Source organism: Desmodus rotundus, chromosome 2 (genome assembly GCF_022682495.2).
Source record: "Desmodus rotundus isolate HL8 chromosome 2, HLdesRot8A.1, whole genome shotgun sequence".
Taxonomy (NCBI): Eukaryota; Metazoa; Chordata; class Mammalia; order Chiroptera; family Phyllostomidae; genus Desmodus; species Desmodus rotundus.
This window is the reverse complement of record NC_071388.1, coordinates 97,277,268-97,300,871: the sequence shown is the minus strand read 5'-3', so window position 1 is coordinate 97,300,871 and position 23,604 is coordinate 97,277,268. Positions and strand designations below refer to the sequence as shown.

Here is a 23,604-nt window from a genome sequence, read left to right as displayed (position 1 = left end):
ACCTGTTCTGGAAGGAGAAAGCAAAGATTCTCAAACCAGAGTAGGCACCCAAATCATCTGCCAGGGCCTTGTCAAAATACAGACTGCTGGGCCTGCCCTCAGAGTTTCTGGTTTGGAGGTCTGGGGTGATCTGAGACTCTGCATTTCTGACAAGTTCTAACAAGTTCCCAGGTACCACTGCTGCTGGTGTCCAGGGCCACTGTTTCAGGGTTCCTGGGGATGAGATTGGGGTTGTGAGGAGCTGGCATAGCCGCTGAGCCAACTCTAGAACCTCATACCCGGAAATCCTTGAAATGGGAGAAGGTGGTGTCAAAGGTTTTCATCTGCGCGTCCATCAGCTCCCTGATCATTGTCCGCTGTTCTTCAGTCAGACCCTTGGCTCCTGGGGGCCGTGTCCCGGGCCGTTCACTCTTCTTCCTCCTGATCAAGGCCCGCCTCTGCTCCACGGCTGCGTCAGACATGATCACTGCGGGGACAGCCAGGCACAGCCTCAGGTACCTTCGAGGAGCTAGGCCACCCTTCCTAACCCCATGGGCAGCATTAGGGGAAGTGCCGTCAGCAAGAAACCCACTCTTCTCCGGACTCGTGGGACTATGGGCCCCTCTGGAGAAACACCGAGGTGAGGACAGAGTGAAGAGAGCAGCTGGTGTGCTCCCCATGGCTGTGGGGTTTGTGACAAGTTTGTGGAACAGTGGTGGGAAGAGCTTAGGCTTCAGAATCAAAAGGTGCTAGCTTTGAGGGACTGCAGTGACCTCGAGCAAACTCCTTAACCTCTCCTGCCTTCAGCTTCCTTCTTTGTAATCTGGAGCGACAGCACTCAACTCCGACCGCTGACCAGCTCCTGCTGCCACAATGCGGCGGTGCGTGGGAAGCGCCTAATGTGGCTCCGGGCTGTACTACATAGGAGATATGTACACACACACACACATTCACGTGCACACATATGTGTGCATAAACATATATACATATGTATACATCTCTATGAATATACATAGTGGCAAGCAAGAGCAGATTTACAGTTCTATCAATAACAATAATAAATAAGAATACAAGAATATGCCCTGTGATTTGTGTACTCACGACTGTATACCTACTTTGGCCAACCCCTGTATATTCACACATACACACCCTGGAATTGGTGAGCGTTCAGTAAGTGCCACCTGATAGCATGCATTCCTGTCTAGCGCGTTGGACACCAGCAAGAGTCCTTAGAGCCCTCCGAGTTCTCCGGGTCCCCAAGCTCTTGGAAAACTGGGGCTACTGCTTAGCAAGAAATATCAACCCAACCACTTCCTAAGTAGCCTGTGGATTTCTGGAGCCCACTTGTGTGTGCAAAGTGAAGCAGTGGGTGTTCTTGGGGGAAACAGCAGGGAGAGCGGGGAAGGCCTCCCTCTCAGCTGGGCTACAGGGAAGGCTCTCTGCTCACATGCCAGGGAACTCAGCCCCTGAAGGAGGCCGCCCAGTCTGTGATCGATGGAGACAAATATGTGCTGGAAGCTTCCAGTCTTTCCCCCATGAACTTTTATCTCAGAGTGACCCTGGAGTACAATTATCCCAAAGCTTGACATGTAGAATGAAAAGCACCCTGTGTCACCTGTCTGCAAACAGTTCCTGTGTAGGATGCTCCATCTGGGACAGCCAATGGACGCTAGCCACTGGCAGGTTGGGGGGCATATCACACCCTGTGTCTCTGGCCTCCCACTCCCAAATTCACTTCCCCCAATTCAGCTAAAACACCATAAGGACCATTTTAAAGGGGACAAAAAGAATCACAAGGGCACCTCAGAGGAGAGAGGGGCATGACTCTGGCCTGAGAACCCCCACACCCAGAGCAGAGCATCGAGTTACCCTCCATCTGTCACATCCCTGGGATGGACCACAGTGGTGCCCGCTGCAGGCTCTGCTCCATGTGCCTGCCTGTTGCACACAGGCCACAGCTGCCACAAGCACCTGTGCACATGCACACACATTCCTGGTGCACACCTGTGTATACACACCCCCCGGGCCCGTTCCTGCTGGGCCTCAGGCTCACAGTGCCCGTGCATTCAGCCCCATGCCCACTCAGGGCGCATCCCGCTGCTCACTCTCCTTCTTCATGCCGCTCTCCAGGCACTTGCGCAAGCGGCAGGCCTGGCATTGCCGCCGGGTCTTCTGGGTGATCTCGCAGGTGCCCTTCCGGAAGGGGCATCTCAGGCGGGCGTTCCGTTTCACGGCCCTCCTGTGAGAGAAGAGAGAGCAAAAGGTAGGCCATGGAGAAATGGCCAGGGAGCTCCAGACCCCACCTCTCTTTCACCCTGTCCTGTCCCAATACCAGGGACACTAGCCACACCCTCTGTGGGCCTGCCTTTGCCTCTGATTTGGGTCAGATTCATAGGAAAGGAGAGGAGAGGGCTTTTCAGTCTTCCACCTGGGCTGGGTTTTCCTCAAGGACCAGAGGTCGCTGGAGGAGGGAAGCAGGTGAAAATCTTTCCTGCTGTGTTCACACTGTGCTTTCCACACGCCCTTGTGGCAGCCCTGAGCTGTCACACTGTCTGGGATGCTTCTGCCCCAGGCCCCAGGCCCAGTTCCCTCCCACACCCTCATCCCCTTCTCTTCTGTCCTTGTTCCTGGGTACCCCAGAGGAGGACCTTGGCAGTGTTTCTGTGGAGGTGGCCTCTTCCTGGATTTCTCCTCCTTAGACAAGGGAGCCCGAAGAAACCTCATCCCAGAAGCCTAAGAAACATAAGAAGCCCCCACTCTAGATTCTGGGGTCAGAGGCAGCTAGAGGAGGGGTAATTGTTGGGAGGCTTTCTACCCCACTAGGCAGTGGCTTCCCCATTGGAAATTTGCCTCCCCCTGATTGGCCTGATGGAGCCAGGAAGTTCACAGCCCTGTAACAGCGAAGTGTGTGGTTAATGCAGCCACTTGTCCTTGCACGGCTGTGCCAGGTGGGGGATGACGGGCGGAGGGGGGGGGGGTGCCCAGCAGGGGTCCCAGCACAGCCACCCTCTCCCCACCGCCCAGGCGTCCCGAACTTCCCACAAAAGACCTAGCCACTGGGTTGTAAATTTATCCTCTCACCCAACACAGCAGAATAGAAAGAAAAAAATTCTTCCCTGGCCCCAGCTTCTGGTTCTGGTCCAGCAGTGTGGAAAATGAGGGAAAGCTGGTGAGGAACATGGGGACAGGCTGAGCCCAGGGGCTGAACTGGGAGGCTGAGCCACACTCAGAATCAGGTGACTGGCAGCTCAGGCCAGTGATTAGCCTGGGGGGCAGGTGCTTCTCAGGCAACACCCCCTCTCTTTTGCCTCCCCTGCTGATCTGGGTAAGAGACCCCTGATCCTACTCCAGAACACCCAGAAAGGTAGAGGGGGGAAGGCACTCAGGTTTTTAACAGCATGCTATGGGTCAGTGCTGGGCGAGATATATCACAGAGCTTCATAGATTTAATTCTCACAACTCTAGAAAATACATTGTGTCACCTGCCTGGCACAGATGCAGAAACCAAGTCAGAGATGCATCGCTACGCTAGCTGTCCTTCAGTCCAGTGACAAGCTGAAATTTGAATGTGTGTCTGCCTGACATCAGAATGCAAGCTTGTCCCACTACAGTGAGCTGGGTGGGGGGGAGCCCAGCACAGGGGGGCAGAGCAGAGGACCCCACACCCCAAGGCATTCCACACAGATGCTGCAGGCAGCATCAGATCAGGCTCAGGGGTCCACCCTCCTCTGTGTGGCCCTGTTGGCATATGTCTAGTTCAGGGATGTTCTTCTGTGAGTGACCAGTTCAGGAGAAGCCTGGTACCCAGTTCTAGCTGATGTGGAATGAGGGGGGCCTTCTGGGAAAGGCTTCCTTGCTGCCAGAGAGAGGAAGAGATGGGCCTTCCTGTTCCCAGGCTGACGGCTGTGGTTACTGCCGGTGGCCCAGGCACTGTGGGTCAGACTGAGCTCTGACTGAGGTCAGAGCCCTCACACTGGATGGCAGAAAAGAAACACAAAAAGAATTGAGCTGATGGTAATACCAACCCTGAATTTGGCCTCTGGACTTTAGTTATGAGAGGTAGCATATTTTCCTTATTGATAAACTCCTTTGAGTGGAGTGTTCTGTCACCTGTAACTGAATGCAGCCTGACACTGTGGCTGGTCTGACCTCTGTTATAATCCAAACAACACGCACACTCGTTTCCCACCGGAACACGGGCGTCTTAGAACGCCCTAGGCTCACCTAACCCTGTGGGGACCTGAGAATAGCTCAAGCAGCCCACAGTGGGGGTTTCTTCACTCGGGTGTGTGTGGGCGGGGGGCGCTGACCTGCTGCAGCGCCTTCCTGGGCTGATGCTGGCCTGGAAGTCCCCCTGTGGGTCCAGCCCCCCTACTCATGAAATACTGATGGCAGCCCATCTCTGGGACTCTAGGCTCTAGAGTCTAGAACAGTGTGGGGGGGCCCTGGCTCTAGGGTTTGTTTCCATTCCTTTGTCCAGCCTCCAGAAAAAACTCTTCAGAGGGCCCCATTGGGCTGGTGTCCCGACAATGCATGAGGGTCTCAAGTGGGACCCCAGAGGTGGGACCTGCCCTCAGCACACCCAGCCCACTATGAGGGCCGGCTGGGGGAGCGCCCTTCCTCCACTCCCCTCCTTCCCTGGTCCAATTCTGCACCCCCCCAACCACCGCCGGTCTGAGCCTGCACTGAGCACTGCTCTTTCTTCAGCTGGGCAACATGAGCCCTTCCGTCTGGGCCTGTCTTGCTATGAGCTGGGACTTTTTAGTCTTTCGTTTTTGGACCTCCCTCTTTGCCTGTTTCTAGGTGAGCTTGTCTTGTCACATTCTTCATTTATTTTATGCCATTCTTACTTAAAAATCATACTCTAAGACTGATTTGAACACTTGCATTTTGGATTTTCAAATTCTTTCCTCTGTTACAGACTGGGTTTCTATTTTATTCAGAACATGTAGAGAGACAGAGGGGTATCTTAATAGAAGAAGATCCTCCTCAGGTAGGAAAACAGAAGATGAGGATTTCTCTGAGGTGTAAATAGCTCTCCCGAGACTAATTATGAGCGTAATGGGCTACCAGCCCTCACTCTGGACCAGGGAGACAGGTCAAGCTGAGGCCCTGGTGTCCAGGGGGCTAATGGCAGAACCCCAGTTAGATGTGACCCTGTGTGTCAGGGGTGGCCCATGGGTGAAGGTTGACAGGTTACTCTACCTGAAGAAGCCCTTGCATCCTTCACATGTCATCACATTGAAGTGATAGCCAGTGGCCCTGTCCCCACATACACGGCAGATTTGGGGCCCCCCACCTCCCTCTTCTGCATTGACGGTGGGCTTTCTGGGAGTGGAGTCTGCTTCTCCATCGTGCACAAGGTCATCGTGGTTCCAGTTCTCTTCAGGTCTCACCTCCAGGTCTGCTTCCGGCCCTCTGGGACTAGAAGGAAAATAACGACAGGCGATGAAAGGGCTGGACAGGCTGTGCCAAGGCTGTCCTCACTGTGTGCCCGGAGCTGGCCTGTCATGGAAGAAACTAGGGGTGGGATTGGAGCTGTTATAAAGACAGATGCAACCATGTCACTATACGTACAAGAATAGGGCCTGGAGTAAAACTCAAGAATGAGAACACGGAATAGAGAAGAGGAAGAAAGAAGAAGGAAAAACAACAGGCTGCCTGGGTGGAACTGTAGAAGTAATTCTTGAACAGACTGAGATTAGGAGAACATGAACAGGTCAAAAGCCAGAACAGGGGCCAGCCCTTGGAATGGGCTACTTGTTCATGATGGTTTCTGGGGCTCGAAAGGCCTGGGGAGGGGAATCTCTGAGGGGTGCTGTGGCCCAGGCTCCCAGAGGGAGCTGGAATGAGTGAGGAGAAAGAGGGTTTTCAATTGGGTAACTGACCAGATGGGGAGAAAGACAGAGAGGAGACAGGCTCACGATACAGGAGAAAATGGCCCAGATCCCCACAAAGCCAGGGCAAAGGAGGAGAATTGAAGAACTTGTGTCCATTATCAGCTGCATGCAAGGTGTCCACCCAGGCAACTTTTGCCCTGAGAGAGTGACTTGACTTCCACTTGGGATGGGCACTGAGAGTGAGAGCAGAAATTGGGAATTGTCTCTTCACTACTGTGCCCAAAAGTCTCTCTTGGCACTGATCACTGAGGGCCACAACACCCCAGATGACATTGCCTTTTCTAAGACCAAAATAAAACTTTTAGTAAAATTTCAACTTCTAAATTTCCCTTTCTGATAGCATGGCACATGAAAGGGGACAGTTTCACCTGTAAGGATGAATTAGAAATTAATCTGTCCCCTGACCCTGGCCCTCCAGAAAACTACAAATAAAATAGGCTGACGGTGAACTTGAACTGAACAGGGATGGTGATGGATGTTAACTAAACTTATCGTGATGATCATTTTGCAACATGAACAGTTATCAAATCATAACATTGTCCACCTGAAACTAAGGTAATATTATATGTAAATCATACCTTGATAAATAATAAATACAATTTTTGAAAAAAGGGGATAGGGCAGGTGCTAAAATGGTAACTAACAGTTACTGAAACTCACAGTGTTCTGGGTCCTTTGCAAAAGGTAATTATTATAACATTTATCATTTCACTCAGCAAACATTGTTAAGCATCTATCACACACCAGATACTGCTATGTTGACCCCTTTTCATGTTTTACAAAAGCTGAAAGTCATTCATTTGGCAGAAATCCAGGGCCTGCTGTAAAACCCAGTTACAGAGAGGTCCAAAATCGAAGATCGTCACGGGAAGGGAAAATTTTATGCACAGGGTGTTGTTTCAGAGTGCACATTGAAGGAAAACACTCTGCCTTAAGTTTTCACCCTCATGCAGGATCCATTAGGAATAGCAGAGTCTGGGGCTATGGAGATGATTGACAGAACTTCTGCACATAAATGACCAACTTTGGACAAAGGAAGAGTGAGATGCCGTTCCCTGGAAGGGAAGCAATACATAACTACAGTGAGACGTGTGGATCACAGATGCTCAGTAGATGACGCACACCAAGAAGATGATAGAAATGTCTCCTAAGGGCCAGAGAAGAGACGTCTACTTACACTGTGTCTGATTAGTACATTCTCCAATTCCTTAATGTGGAGGTACTAGAATTAATGCCAGAATCCCACTCCCTAGCATTGGTATAATTTTTACTTTGTTTTGCCTAAGTTTTCTGTTAAATAAGCAGACGCTGGTACATTCCATACTCAATTCTCTCATATCGTTATGAAGCCTCAGGTAGAGAACCCTGACAGCTATTGTTCAAAGGTGATCCCCAGTGAACCTCACCTCCTGGGAGTCCCGCCCTCATGCAGTCCCCTCCCGTGATGAATCTGCGATGGTCTGTGACTTGTTTTAAGCAATAGAATGTGGGGAAGGGATGCTGTCGGTTCTGGGCCTGAACCAAAAGAAGGCCTGGTAGCTTCTGCTCTTGCCCTTTGGGGAGCCCTATACCACCGTGTGAGAAAGTCTGGCTCCCCTGCTGGAGTGACCCAGCAATGAGGCCATGTGAAGAGAGACCCAGCTGCCCCAAGCTTCCAGCCATGCCCACCAAGCTCCAGACATGTGAGCGAGCCCTCTAGGATGTCCCAGCCCAGTTAAGCATCCAACCGATGCCATGTGAGGCAGAAGCGCTCCCAACTAAGCCCTGGCAACACACCGACTCACGAGGAAAAGAAAATGGTGGTTGGCATAATCCAGTAAGTTTTGGAGAGGCTTGTTACATGGCAAGAAATAATGGAAACAGAACCCCTGGAATTTAGTTAGCAATAGATGGGAACTGAGGTGTTCTGATCCTGTTGTACTCTGACATCAGTCCTCCTCATGGAAGGGTACCCTGTGGGCAGGAAAATGACAGTGACCAGGTGACTGGTATGTGCCAGCTATGTCTCTCTTCCGTGTGAATGTCATATGAGCAATTAGGTCTGCAGATCCAATGGACCCCAGCCGTGTTTACTCTGAGGCTTGGACCCGCTCCTCACTGTGTTTGGTGTTCTGGAAAATTGCCAGTAGAGACTTGACAAGATCACCTCCTGTATTCCCAGAAAGTGAAATCCTTCTCCTGTGAGGCCTTTGCAAAAATAATTAATGGTAAAACCCGGAATTGAGTCTGAAGACCAAAGATAGAATATAGTCTCAGCAAGGAAGAGCCATTAATAAAAGAGTGAATGAATGAAGGGATGTAGCGTTTGTGCATGACTGAGGCTTGCTGAAGTGAGCACACATGCTCACCCCTCGCTGGGTGGGTGATTAGGTGACGATGCTTAGCTAGTAGGAGATGGAGGCAGAATTTGAACCCAGGCCAGTCTGACTCTGAACATGTGTTTTCTTTTTTTTTAAATATATTTATTGATTATGCTATTACAGTTGTCCCATTTCCTGCCCCCTCACTCCACTCCATCCTGCCCAGCCCCTCCCTCCCACATTCCCCTCCTATAGTTCATGTCCATGGGTCATACTTATAAGTTCTTTGGCTTCTCCATTTCCTATACTATTCTTACCCTCCCCCTGTCTATTTTCCACCTATCAGCTATGCTACTTATTCTCTGTACCTTTCCCCCCCTCTCCCCCTCCCACTCCCCTGTTGATAACACTCCATGTGATCTCCATCTCTATGGTTCTGTTCCTGTTCTAGTTGTTTGCCTAGTTTGCTCTTGTTTTTGTTTTAGGTGTGGTCATTAATAACTGTGAGTTTGCTGTCATTTTTACTGTTCCTATTTTTGATCTTCTTTTTCTTAGGTAAGTCCCTTTAACATTTCATATAATAAGGGCTTGGTGATGATGAACTTCTTTAACTTGACCTTATCTGAGAAGCACTTTATCTTCCCTTCCATTCTAAATGATAGCTTTGCTGGATACAGTAATCTTGGATGTAGGTCCTTGCTTTTCATGACTTGGAATACTTCTTGCCAGCCCCTTCTTGCCTGTAAGGTCTCTTTTGAGAAATCAGCTGACAGTCTTGTGGGAAATCCTTTGTAGGTAACTGTGTCCTTTTCTCTTGCTGCTTCTAAGATTCTCTCCTGTTTAATCTTAGGTAATGTAATGATGATGTGCCTTGGTGTGTTCCTCCTTGGGTCCAGCTTCTTTGGGACTCTCTGAGCTTCCTGGACTTCCTGGAAGTCTATTTCCTTTGCCAGATGAGGGAAGTTCTCCTTCATTATTTGTTCAAATAAGTTTTCAATTTTCTGTTCTTCCTCTTCTCCTTCTGGCACCCCTATAATTCGGATGTTGGAACGTTTCCAGGTGTCCTGGACGTTCCTAAGCCTCTCCTCGATTTTTTGAATTCTTGTTTCTTCATTCTTTTCTGCTCGGATGTTTCTTTCTTCCTTCTGGTCCACACCATTGATTTGAATCCCAGTTTCCTTCGCATCACTATCGGTTCCCTGTACATTTTCCTTTGTTTCTCTTAGCATAGGCTTCATTTTTTCATGTAATTTGTGACCAAATTCAACCAATTCTGTGAGCGTCTTGATAACCAGTGTTTTGAACTGTGCATCCGATAGGTTGGCTATCTCTTCCTCGCTTAGTTGTATTTTTTCTGGAGCTTTGAAGTGTTCTGTCATTTGGGCCTTTTTTTTTTTTTTTTTTTTGGTCTTGATGCATCTGTTACTTAAAGGGGCGGAGCCTTAGGTGTTCCCCGGGCGGGGTAACGCTGGTCACTGAGCTGTGACGCTCTATGTGGGGGAGGGGCCAAGAGGGAGCAATGGCGCCCACTCAACTCTCCACTGGACCTCAATCCTTCACTCCGCTACCCACAATCAAACTGGGCCCCTCTGGTGCTGGTTCCCGAGTGGGTGGACTTGTGAACGCCCTAGGCCCCTGTGGGTCTCTCCAACAACCTCTCCTGTGAGGCTGGAAGTCTCTCCTGCTGCCGCCCCATCCCCCACGGGCATTTTCAATCAGAGGTTTGAGGCTTTATTTCCCTGAGCTGGAGCCCTGGGTTGCGCGGTCTGCTTTGCTCCTTGCCGTTTGTCCGGTTTATCTGTGGGCGAATGTGGGGCCACCGGGTGCTACCCGCAGCTCTGCCTGCCCCGTTCTCCCCCAGTCTGAGTCCGGCCCTCTCAGTTTATATGTGCGCGAATGTAGGGCCGCAGGGTCTGCTAGTGGTCCGACTGCCTGCCCCATTAGTCCCACACTCCACCAGTCTCGGTCCTGCCACAGCAACGTGAGTCCTCTCCACCCCGGCTGCCCATCTCTGCCCCTCCTACCGGTATGGATGAATGTTCACTTTTTATTTCCTTGGTGTCGGACTTCCTTGCCGTTTGATCCTCCGTCAGGTCTGGTTGTGCAAGGAGGCACAGTGTGTCTACCTACGCCGCCATCTTGGTTCTCTGAACATGTGTTTTCAATTCAACAACTCAACATTCTGCTGCATCCTTCACAGGATCTGTTTCTGAGCAGGTGAGCCATTTATTAAACCTCCAGAATTTCTAGGCCACTTTTTCTTAGGCAGTGCATTTCAAACAGCCCTCCATGTCATGTGATTCCTTTCAAGTAGCTCTTCATTCCTGGGCAGAAAGTGATTCTCTGAGATCCTCAGTTCCTGACATCTCAGTGCTGGTGATAGCAGAAGGGACCAAGGAAACTTCCGGCCACTCTTGTCACACCCAGAGGCATCCTGTCCCGTGTCAGAGAAATAGTCAAGGTCGTGATGCCTGTCCTCTGGATCTTGGCCAGTTGCTGGGAGGCTTCATCTGTATTCCACATCCCCGACTTTCAACGCAGTGTCTCAAGTTCACGGATGACCCTGTGTCCAAAAGGACCGGTGTCCCTGACTGGGTGGTTCAGTTGGTTGGAGTGTCATCTCATGCACTAAAAGGTTGCAAGTTCAATGCCTAGGCAGGGCACGTACGGGAGGCAAATGATCAATGTTTCTCTTTCACATCGACACTTCCCTCTCTCCATGCCGCCCTCTAAAATCAATAAACATATCCTTGGGTGAAGATTATAAATAAATAAATAACCTGTAGTTTGGGGGGGGGGGGTTCTGATGCTGCCTGTTTCCTGCAGATTCAATGGTTTTCGGCCTTTGTTTTAGTGTTTTAGTCATTGTTTATGTTGCAGGCTGTTTCTTTTGTCTCCCACCAGCCAGGGGCTTTGACTACGCCCTTCAAAATACCCGCTTTGTCTTAGTCACAAGGCATTTCTGGAGTTGAGATGGTCCCACAGCGTGCTGCGTAAGGAATCATTGAAATTGCTGATCACTTGGTCCTGTGTGTCTGCAGCAGTGGTCTTCCCAGGCTGATGTAGAGCTATTATATATGTGCAGCTGCTTCATGTGCTAAGGGCTCCAAATCCCCAGTTAAATTAGGGAGAAGAGAGATCCTTGGTGAAGGACACACACATACACATGGGAGTGACTGATTGTGAACAAGTAGGACCCAGTTGTCCCACAACCTCCTGGACATCAGAGGACTGTGTTTTTTGCTCCCTTGGACTGGAGATGTAGTGGGCATTGTCCTGTCCTCATTGTCAAGAGGTCCCAGCTCCTGCCACTGACCTTGGACCAACTCGCTCCACTCACCAACTTCTCTGGTGCTCGGGATCCTCATAACTGATGTGGAAGCTGCTGACGAGGCCAATGTGGCCTTGGGCATGAAGAGGAAGTAGAGAGTGTGCTGTCCTGTGCAGGGGAATGTTGCCCCAGGGGCAGATCTGGAAGGGTAAGCAGTGAAGGGAGAGGAGGCTGTGGAGGAACTGTGGAGGCAGCTGTCACTCAGAAGCCGGCCCAGAGGAGCCCCCCCACCCAGGAGTGGAGAGCATGCACTTCAGGGAAGACACATTTGAACCTGAAGAGAAAGAAAGCAAGGAGAGTGGTGCATCCCCACATGACAATGGAGGGAAATTCTGAAGAGAACATAAATTACATTTCTGCCCTAGGAGGAAGGGAAGACGAGAGAAAGGGGCTGGGAGCTGGGAGCTGGGAGCTGGAGGGGAGAGAGGAGAGGAGACAGGGCTGAAGGAGGGAGCCAGGAAAGGACTGCAGAGTCAGCTTTGACAGTGAGAGCTGCATAGCACCCCATGGTTGGCTGTGACCAGCACAGAAGGACAATAGGAGGCCCACACAGGTACTCCTGAAGAGTGGGGCTGCCGAGGTGCTGGGAGATGACTCAGAGCAATTTCAGGTTCCAAAAACAAAAGGCAGAATGAGACCCTGCTTCAGGTCCGGAGACCTGGGATTTCCTGATGAAAGGGAGGTTAGGCTGTGAGTGCAGCACACTCAACATGAATGTTGAAACCATACTCAATGCCACAGGATGGATGGCTGATCATGACTACAAACTAGAATAAAAAAACCCAGAAAAATGTGTGAACATGCGTACTCCTCCCTCTGCAGAACCAACACGTGAAAGGGAAGGACTAACAGGAAGGTGCCAGGAAGAGAGGTGTCCTGCTGAGAATGAGTGGATGGGAAGTGATTGACCACTGATCTTTGGAGTCAAGTGTTAGTCACTGTTTGTGAGAACGCAGGTAAGTGGCGCTGTGGGTACATCTGGGCCAACAGGCTAGAAATCGGCTGTCCACATGGGAAGTGGTTGTCTTCATGTGCAAGGAAGGAGCAAATGTCCAGTAAGAGGTTCAACGGGCTGCTTGTTGGGCTGCGGAGTTGAGCAGAGAGGTCTGAGGAAGGGGAAAATTCTCACTACAGCAGGAAAAGCAAAATGCTAGAAGGGAAATGATGGGCAGAAGAGAAGCCCTTGCCAAGGCTTTGGGATATAGCTAAGAAACAGAAAAATCTAGGGAAGGGAGAATGGGGGCTGCAGTTCAGAAACTGTCAAAAGCAAAGTGGAAGAAGTTCACGCAAAGGTTCACGCAGAGGCACAGGCCGTGGGAGGGGAAGCAGCATTAAGGGATGAAGAGGGCAGGTTAAATTGGGCCAAAAAGAGGCCACAGGCGAGGTGTGTTTTCCTTAAGGAAGCACAAGAAAAGTGGATAGGCTGCTGGTCCGTGCTGAGGCCGGAAAAGAGTCCCATAGAGCGAGGCAGACAGGCTGCAGTGTCGTAGCCGCACAAAGGGAGGAAGAGCTGACTGGGTGGACAGAAGAGAATTGTGGTACTTGCCAAAGGAGGAGATTTGTTAAGTTTTCAGTGTGACAGTTCAGGGACTCCTGGGTCACCCCTCTTTTCTGCTATCCCCCCGCATGTCTGTTATTTGGGGCTTCCCTTACACCATGTCTACAAGCTGCACTTTGCTTCGGTAAGTGACTCTAAGGTCACAGACAGAAGGATGGTCACTAGTTGCGACACAGGAGCCCCCGTTCCACATGTGTGTCTTTCTCTTCATGGCCCGTGAGCCACACCAGCCAGCAGCCGACTCCCACTGCTAAGATGGGGGAAAGTTCTCAAGTTCTCAATTTAGTTACCGGGAGAGTAGAGATGCCATTAGTTAGCGTACATGGGGGTCGGGAGCTCACACGATTAGGGGATTCTTCTTTAAGAAAAAGAATATATAGGTACAAATACAGTTAGGTACCAAAGAGCATATATTTTTGAGAGAAAGTATTTTTTAAATCACAAGAAATTACAAATATTAGAAAGGGCAAGTAAGAAATATCACAAAACCAGGAAAATAATGTAACATTTTAATTAATGAATCACCTGACACACCTCTATTGTATCTTTGTCTATTTGTGGGAGACAGAATAATAGCCCCCAAAGATATCCTCAGCCGGAACATGTGAATACATTTCTTCACATGGCAAAAGCGTCTTGGCAGATGTGATTAATGGTACAGACCTTGAAATGGGGAGAGTATTCAGAAGGTGGGCTTAATCTAATCACATGAATGCTTAAAATCAGAGAACGTTCCTGGGTTTGGTCAGAGAAAGAGCTGTGACAATGGAACAGGAGCCAGACACCGGGCCGCTGCCTTTGAAGATGGAGGAAGAGACCAGGAACCACGGAACTGCAGGTGTCAGCTAGATGCTGGAGCAACCAAGGAAGCACATTCTCCCCTAGAGCTTCCAGAAGGAACCCGCCTGGCAACACCTTGATTTTAGCCCCATGGCACTGATTTTGGACTTTGGACATCCAGAACTGTAAGACACTAAATTCTGTATTGTTTTAAGCCACCAAGCATGGGGTATTATTGTAGCAGCCATAGGAAACAAATTATACAGCTCATATAATAACGATTTTGTGAATGTCATTTTTAATATAAAGGACAGAAAAGATAAAATCTTTCCTCTAGCATTCTTTATCAAAATTTGCTTTTTATTGTGATAATGGAGAAAAGTTTCATCTTCAGAATTGCTGAGGATTGCGGTCAAACAGGAAAAGCTCTATCAAGATTCTTTCACATAAGCCTTCCTGTTTGGAAGGATTTTCCATAGACGGAGTTCTGGCTCCACACATTTCAAACCTTATTCCCCTCCTTCAGCCCAGGTATCGCAGGTATGGTGGTGGTAAGACCCACCTCAGGGCCTGCGTCTTTTGGTCACGACGGCGGATGCAAAGGTGGAGTGGGCCATTCCCAGAGCCCGTTTTTTACACTGGTGGCTAGCAGTAACTAACTCTACAGTCAAGTAATTGCACCATCTGAAAACACCCTAGCTAACTGTGCCTCCAACTCAGCTGCTGGTAGCCTGACCCCCAAATGTGCCCATGGCCATTCCACCACCACTCAACACTGGGAAAAATTTAACAGTGGAAGTAGAAGTTATCTAAACACAACTGTGGTTGAATATCACTCTTTTGAATATTTTACAAAAGCATATGATCGTAGGAAGGGGCCCATGTGACTGAGGGGCCCAGAAGCCTAAGTTCGGGCCCCTCAGTCACATGGGCCCCTTCCATCTCTGCCCTGGTTCTCTTGTATCTGTTAAACTCAGCCACACAAACTGCTGGAGTCTCCAGGGGAGATTCTGTCTCCGACCAGCAGCAGAGCCTTTCCAGCAAAGGCTCCTGGTACATTTTGATGCTGATATGAAGCCCCAATGCCTTGATGACAGTAGCAAAAGAAGAATTCTTCAGAGAGGCCCCTTCCATTGATCTAGCAGAGCAGGAGTGCTTGGCCTGTCCTTGACCCTGTCCTGTCCTTGACCCTGTCCTGTCATTGACCCCATCACGTCTCTCTTGCCACATTGCTAACTCTGTCATCATGTTTGAATGGCAAGGACTGAGCTTCCTTTCCCTTCTGGAAACTTTGAAGGGGCAAGAGCGAACTGTGTCTAGAAGAGAATGAGTTGGCAGTAAGGTGGGAGTTAAAGTGGGAAGTGGGGTTTGAAAAAGATTTAGGTTTAGCACAGGGATCAGAGAAAGCTTTTGATAGAAAAAGGAACTACTCCTTCCTTAACACACACACCAGAAGAAGACAGGACATGTTAGGTAAAATGCCAACATGGAGTTACGTATGAAAGTTCATAGCCTCCCGTCTTGTCCTTGTCGAGGAGACTCTCGGGGAAACATGCCCGGTAGGCCTTGCAGGAGGAGGATGCCTGCCGCCCTGACCCCCTTGCAGCCGCCCTCACAGGGACTCCGGATTGATCCAGGCCCTGGAGTCCAAACAAAGGGTCCAGAGGCTTTCTGGGGGCCTATGAGAGATGGTGTAATTGCTCTGTCCCAGGGACAAGTGATCCATGACCCATTCAGACGCTCTCCTAGCGAATCTGAATGTCAGCTATGCGAACAGCCAAATTAAAGGGCCAGCTGCTGCTAGGGGGCCACCCTACACAACGGGCACTAAAACATAGTTGGAATGTATCAGAAGTTAGATAAATCACAAATTGTTTCTTTTCTTACCAAAGTAGTCATCACCCTAAGGTGGAGATTAAAAACACTCCTCGAAGGTGCTGTGCAGTCTCTGTGATCAGAGGCACCCATGCCTGTCACACCAGGCCACCCCACTCAACCAGCTGAGGACCACCCTGGACCACCCTGAACAACCTGCTGAAATCAACAGAGCCAGAAGTGGGATGGTGTGTGGTATAGGGCTGTTTTCAGGGAATAAATGGACTGTTTTATCATCAAACCATACAGACATGCCTTCCAAGAAGTTTTCTGGTTTGGGAAATGCATGGAATAATTCATTTATTTTGACCATGAAGTACACGGTATACCCTTTTTATTAAAAGATCATCACTTGCCAACAAACACATAAAAAGGTGCTCCATGTCACTAATCAGCAGGGAAATGCAAGTCAAAGTCACAGTGAGACATCGCCTCCCACACACTAGGATGGCCACTATCACAAAAATAGAAAAGAGCCGGTGCTTGTGAGGATGTGGGGAAACTGGAACCCTTGTGCACTATGGGTGGGAATGCAGACTGGTGCAGCCACTGTGGAAAACAGTGTAGAGGTTCCTCTAAATATTAAAACTAGGATTACCATATGATCCAGAAATTGTACTTCTGGGTATTTACCCAAAAGAATTGAAAGCAGCATCTCAAAGAGACACCTGTGCACCCACGTTCACAGCAACGTTATTTATAATAGCCAAAAGGTGGAAGTAGCCAAAATGGCCATCTACAGGTGAGCAGGCAAACAAAATGTGGTATATCTATACGTGTGTTATGTACGGATAATAGAATATTTTTCAGCCTTGGAAGGTAATTCTGACACACGCTACACAATGGATAAACCTCCTGGATATTATGCTAAGTGAAATAAGCCACTTACAAAAAGACAAATACTGTATGATTCCACTTATGTGCGATACCTAGAATAGTCAGACTCATAGAAACAGAGAGTGGTGGCGATGTACAGCGTGGCGCCACAGTTAACGACACAATGTTATATACTTGAAAGTCACTGAGAGTAGGTCTTAAGCATTCTCACCACACACACACTATGTAAGGTGATGGATGTGTTAGTTATCTTGACCTTGGCAATCATTCAACAATGTATATGTATATCATATCATCATATGTACTCTTTAAATATATACAGTTATATTTTCAATTATTCCTCAACGAAGTTTTTTAAAAATGTGAAAGTTGCCAGGGGCTGTGAGAGGGAAGAACATGGAGCTGTTGTTTAATGGGTGCGGAGTTCCAGCCTCACGAGATAGAAAAGGTCTGGAGATCAGCTGCACACTATAAACACACATGGCATTACTGGATTGTACACCTAATGGGTAAGATGGTAAACTTTATGTTACATTTTACCACAGTTTAAAAAAGAACATCACTTGTGGCTAAATAAATGTTGATAAAATATTTAAAGAATACTCAAATGGAAGCCGAAGTATTAGAGGGATGTGAGTGCCCACCTGTCTCAGTCTGGCCTCATTAGGGTGGTCCTCACACCAGAAGGCAGGACCTGGAGCCAGGACAGCTGTGAGGAAGCAGAAGCTACGAGGCATAGAAGAAGCAGGAAGGAAAGAAGCAACAGTAGTTAAAAGCACTCCTGTGAGGAGTAAAAAGCTGACCAGGTCAGTTAATCAGCATTTGATCCCAAATGACCTTAGTCTTTGAGCCACGTTGGAATCTCTGTGAGTCCTGGGTCCTGGGCAGTCGCTGACTGTTGCCTCCCTTCTCTCCTTGTCTGCTTTGGGTCCCCAGAGCCACTTACAGCCCAAGATGGGATCCTCCAACTTGACTGTGCACTTCGCAGTCTGGGCTGAGCCTGAGCCCCCTGCCTTCCTAGCAGGTTCCGATGCCATGGTCTGTGGTGCCCACTTGGAGTAGCAAGGATGTAGAACTCCAACTAACCAGACAGAAAATTGTCCATACAGAAAGAAGACCATGAGGGAGAAGATGACCGAATGGTGGGCAGAGGATATGGCAATAAAAACATCTTGAGCACCCAGGAAACGGAGAAAGGGGTCTCACAGGCATGAGAAATGACTGGCATCACATCATTGTTTAAAGTCAGTGTACGTTTGGGGGCGAGAGAGACAGCCCCTTCCCAGGAAAGGGGTGTGCAGAGGAGATGCAGGTTACATTTAATCTTCAAATGAGTCAACTCAAAGTCTTTGGACCCAGGTTACCAAGGTTATGGGTAGGAAAGAGTGGGCAATTTGGAGCTGAAACAACAGAATCTAAGCAAAAGGGGAAAAATGGTAGAAGAATCATGATTTTAGTGATAGAAACTATTGGAAATAGCAGGATTATAATATATATACACATATGTTTTATATATGTCTGAGCATATATATAACATGTGTGTTTTATAATCTGCGTATATTTGTACATGTAATTGCATGTAATAAATATGTATATCAGAGGATAAAGGGGAAACAAAGCAGGTAGAAGGAAATTGTATAAGAATTGCATTTCTAGAGTCAACAGTGAAGCTTATAAAACTGTTGGCTTTGTTCCATGAAGGGAGAAGTTTGGTTAATTTATTAACTCACATTACACAGGTTTTGATGTTTACAAAATTATTTCAAAATCATCCTCTCCTTGGCAGGTACCTCTGAGGTCCACGGATCAGGCCTCGCCCCAGCCGAGCAGGGTGTGGCAGGTCCCATTTACTGTTCACAAACGAGGAAATGGGGGCTTTGAAGTGTGTCCAAGGTCAGGAAGGTGGTAAATGATAGAACCTCTTTTCTTTTCCCTTTATTCCAATTCTTCCTGTAGTGCAAATAGACATACTACTTAAATTAAATTTTTGTCACAAAACTCACAGGCATAAAATGAGATCATATATTTTAAAAGAATTTTGAAATGGATCAAATGTTGTGAACAGAAGTCTCCCCCTTCTTGCTCCTGGCATGGGAAAGGCACCCAGAGGGAAATAAGAGAGCAAAAATCACAGTGTATGAATTCAAATGTGAGAGGCCAGCTGTTATCTTCAGGCAGCCATAAATGAAAGTTGGCTTTTGTGTTTCCCCGACACAGTCATCAAATTCAAGAGGTCAGAGAGTTCATTCCTAGACATGGATCAGGGCTGAGAGCTGGTCAGCCCAAGTCAAAAGGGTCAGCCCAAGTCAAAAGTACACCTTGTACCCTCTTCCAACATTTAACAGGGTGCAACAACCTCTGATTTATCTGCTTGTCTCTTACATGCATGCGTAGTGCTCTTGCCTACGGTTTTGTAGTTTGGCTCTGTTTGGAATTCATAGAGACCCAGGATTTAAATATGTGTGTTCATTTTAATTTTCAGTAGGATGTTCAGTGTGTTATTTCAATGTTTTACAAAAGCTCGGGAGATGTGGCAGATGGATGAGCAGGTATTGGGTGTAGTTCCCTTCAAATCACGACATCTAGAAGGCCCCTGTGTACAAGAAGAGTCCCACACACATTCCTATGTCCTTCCCAGGTTATGACCAGGGTACAGCCCCAGCCTCAAAGAATTCTGCAAAGAAGTCACCAAGAAATATGATTTCATAGCATGTAATAAAAATGGATTAAAATCAGGAACATGACAAGAATATCTAAGACTTCTAAGTGTGAATGGCCCCCCTAGAACTGGGCAGTGCACAACCCACACAGATCTGCATCAGCCCTGAGACTATTCTTTCTCATGGGTATTTACTCAGCATTGTGTTGGACGGCCAAGAAAAAGCAGTAATACCAGAGAAAAAATATGTGTGTGTGTGTATGTATATTAGGCTGTGTAAAGATTAGAATGAAAGGAAAAAACTGTTATTATACATATATTATATGGTTGTTTACTAAGAAATTCCAAAGGAATCAACTAATAAACTCTTATAACTATTAAGAGAATTCTGTAAGGTTACCAGACAAAATATCAAACCAAAAATAGATTTCTATATATCCATCAAAAACAATGAGAAACAGTAGAGCTATAATGGAAATTGACTCAGGAGTAGAAAATCAATACAGAAGAACAGAGTATCCAGCAACAGACATGAAAAAGTGAGAATATCCTACTGAAATACACGATAGAGGTGATGTTTCACCTGGAAAGGAAGAGGACAGACTTTTCAATAAATGCTATTAAGACGATTCATAGAAAAAAACCTTCCAGGTAGACTAAAGACCTATTTTTTAATGATAAAGGTATTGGTAGGGGGTATGCCAAAATGTCATCAGAAGTTTGGAAGTTGAGAACGCTTTCTCTCTCTCTCTCTTTTTTTTTTTAAGATTTTAGTTATTACCAATCCAAAAGAACCTGTGCACCCCAATGTTCATAGCAGCACAATTTACAATAACCAAGTACTGGAAGCAACCTAAGTGCCCATCAGCAAACGAGTGGATCCCAAAACTATGGTACATTTACACAATGGAATTCTACGCAGCAGAGAGAAAGAAGGAGCATATATCCTTTGCAACAGCATGGATGGAACTGGAGAGCATTATGCTAAGTGAAATAAGCCAGGCAGTGAGGGACAAATACCATATGATCTCACCTTTAACTGGAACATGATCAATAGAAGAAAAAAAGCAAACAAAATATAACCAGAGACATTGAAGTTAAGAACAATCTAACAATAGCCAGGGGGGAGTGGGATGGGGACAGTGGGAAGAGGGGATTACAGGAACTACTATAAAGGACACATGGACAAAATCAAGGGGGTGGGTGGAGGTGGGGGAGGGAGGTGGGTTCAGCTGGGGTGGGGTGGAGGGATGGGGAGAAAAGGCATACAATTGTAATTGAATAACAATAAAAAATTTTTAAAAAAAGATTTTAGTTATTTAACTTTAGAGAGAGGGAAAAGATGGAGAAAGAGGGAGAGAAACAGTGCTTGGTTCCCTATCACATGCCCCCAGCTAGGGACCTGGCCCACAACCCAGGCACCTGCCCTGACTGGGAATTGAACTAGCAACCTTTCGGTACACATATCGGCGCTCAATCCACTGAGCCACACCAGCCAGGGCCAGAATGCTGTCTTAAATAAGCCCAAAGAGCAAAATCCATAAAGGAGAAAATTAATAACTTCAACTTCATCAAAATAACAACAACATAACAATAATAGTAAATACCTCTGTTGACTAAAAACATGTTAACAAAATTAAAAAACAAATTATAGGCTTAGAATATTTATTATATGTATATCAAAGAATCACTATTAAGAATAAATATGAAATGCCTACGCGTGAACAGAAAAAGTTAACCCAGAATAAAATGAGCTAAGGATGTGAGGAAGCAAATAAGAAGAGATGATCTGATGGCCATGACATATATACAAAGATGGCCAAGAATTGTATAAAAAGATGCCCAACTTCACTAGTTGTTATGGGTTGACTTGTGTCCCCAGTACACCTCAGAGTGTGACTCTATTTGGATATAGGGCTTTTGAAGAGGCAATTAAGCCCAAATGAGGTCATTAGAATGGAGTCTAATCCAAAATGATGGTGTCCTTGTCAGACAAGGAAATTTGATCACAAGGAGAGACCCAGGGATGCACCGGCACAGAAGAAAGGCCATGTGAGGACATAGCTAAAAGGCAGCCACTTGCAAGCCAAGAAGAGAGGCCTCAGGAGAAACCAAGTCAGCAGACACCTTCATGTTGGACTTCCAGCCTCCAGGACTGTGAGAAAATAAATTCTGTTGTTTAGGCCACCCAGTCTGTGGTATTTTATTATGGCAACCCTGGAAAACTAATACCTTAGTAATCAGGGGAAGTTAAATATTTGTAAAAGGGTTACTGCTTTCACTCACCCAGTTGGAAAAGTAATAAAATGTTTAGTAAATAGCAAGCATCAGGGTGGGAAGGAGCACTATCATCCTCTACCAGTGGGAGTACAAATTGGTACAGACACTGTGGAGGGAGATTGGACAGTATCAAAAATTCAAATGCACATATCTCAGGATGTAGCAATTCAACTTCTCAATGTATCCTCTAGAAAAACACTTGCACATGGGCAGAAGGAGGCATAGATGTGAGGGTCATTGTAGCATGTTGGTAAAAAGGGAATATTGGAAACAGCGTACACATCTATCAAAAAGGAAAAGGCCAAATAAAAGCACTGAGTTAAAATTGAGGTTGAGCTATATATACAGATCTGGAAAGTCTCCCCATGGAATACGAGTACAGAAAGTGTGTTGAGTGGAAAATGGAATGAGAATATAACAACAACTGATTTATTATTACATATTTATATATAAATGCAAAGGAAACCATCTGTCAATAAATACACCAAACTGGCTATAGGAATTACTTTCGGGGGAGGGGGGTATTAGTGCCGGCAGGATGGCTAAAGGAGAATTTAGCTTTCTCTGTACTGTTTTTTCATTTTTTATAAGGAGCATGTAATAACTTAGGATTTTAAAAAGCTATCACCTAGTAACAATACTTGAATCAGTTTTGTGGTTGTCCATTGTGTTTATTCCATAATAATTGAGGAACAAGGTAACAGCTTGAGACTAGGAGCTGGCAAATTTTTATGTAAAGGGTCAGATAGTTGATCTTTTATGTTTTGGAAGCTACACTGTCTCTTTTGCAGCTACTCAATTCTGCTGTTGTAGAGCAAAAGCAGCTATAGATAATACTTAAGGAGTGAGCATGATTGTGTTCCAATAAACCTTTATTTATAAAAACAGCTGGTGGGCCAGATTTGGCCTGTGAGCCATAGTTTTTGACTCCTGATTTAGACTGTTTATTATAGAACTAAAAATTTTTAAAGTTATTATTTATTATATTTTAATAGTATTTTACTTATTTCTATTGTATATTATTATATTATTAGTTGCTATGTAACTAAAATGCTTTAAATAAACATTTTTGGTGAATGGTTTTATTAACCAACTCATTAAATAAGTAATAGCATCCAGGGCCTTGCTTAGGCTATTTTGGTCTCCAAGTCTGCAAGAGAGGGGCTGCTTGTATGTATGCCTCGTGGTGGCTCAGGTAGGATTGAGGTTTCCACTATGACTACTTCTCTAGGAGGCCAGTGCAGGCTCAGGGAGTGTTGTTAGTGGCACTCAGTACTAAATGACTGTCTTCAGGGTCTCTTGCATCCCAGAAACATGGAGGGCAACAAGGCCAACATGTTACACAACCCACCATGATGCAGACCTCAAACCTAAGTTACATTTGTGTTCCCACACTTCTTTTGCATGGAGCTGGGGTGGGCAGTCTGCCCCTAGCAAAGGAGAAAGAAAAAAAAAAAAAAAAGCGTACCTGCTTGGTGGTAACTTCTTTGCTGTGACTTCTCCTTCGGGGTCCACTCTGAATAATCAAGAACAAAGGATCATTCGGAACATCAAGACCCCCATTAGCCTAGTCGTTTGCTTTTCACAGGTGAACCCTTCCCTTGCTGGGAAAGCCTGTAAGTCCTGTTGAAGTGCAGGCAGCGCTTCCTGTTCCTCGTCCTAGTCATAGGTTATTATTCCCCAGGACACGAGCCAGTCTTGTCTCTCCCCTACATTTCAGTCCAGGTCAGATGTGGCTCTAAGTGGCTCCCAACAGACACTCCTAAGTCCCAAGTCCAGCACTCCAACTAGCAAACGAACAGCTTACCGTATTTACTCTCATTACGTGCACCTACTTTTCTCTCTCTGCTGTCTTCACTGTAAAACGCAGGAGATGGGTAGAAATGTTGCTAGTCTCTGCTTTGTCTAATTAGTTCTGAGCAAATTTTGTGTTTCTGATGGTCTCTGAACTTTAGCCTTGGGGCAAAGTTATTTTAAACTTAGCTCTCCTAACATTTTTTCCTATGCCTAAGCCACCTTCCTGGGTAGTGTTACCTGCCAAAGTACTAGATTCTGATTGCGCCTGTGAGGGCCCTCATGTTTATAGGAAAGAGACCACCAGCACA

General features: G+C 46.8%; 1 protein-coding gene across 2 annotated transcripts in view; it reads right to left on the bottom strand.

Moving 5' to 3' along the window:
• NR1I2 (nuclear receptor subfamily 1 group I member 2) overlaps positions 1-23,225 on the bottom strand; it is a 31,459-nt gene extending 8,234 nt beyond the window's left edge. For both annotated transcript variants that reach the window (XM_024578112.4, XM_045185859.2), the window contains exons 1-4: positions 22,968-23,225; positions 5,185-5,403; positions 2,085-2,218; positions 279-466 (exon numbers count right to left, since the gene is read on the bottom strand). In XM_024578112.4, the coding sequence (XP_024433880.1) occupies positions 279-466; positions 2,085-2,218; positions 5,185-5,216 (354 nt within the window). In that variant the 5' untranslated portion in view covers positions 5,217-5,403; positions 22,968-23,225. The remainder of the gene's footprint in view (positions 1-278; positions 467-2,084; positions 2,219-5,184; positions 5,404-22,967) is intronic.
• Between the last annotated feature and the right edge of the window lie 379 nt (positions 23,226-23,604).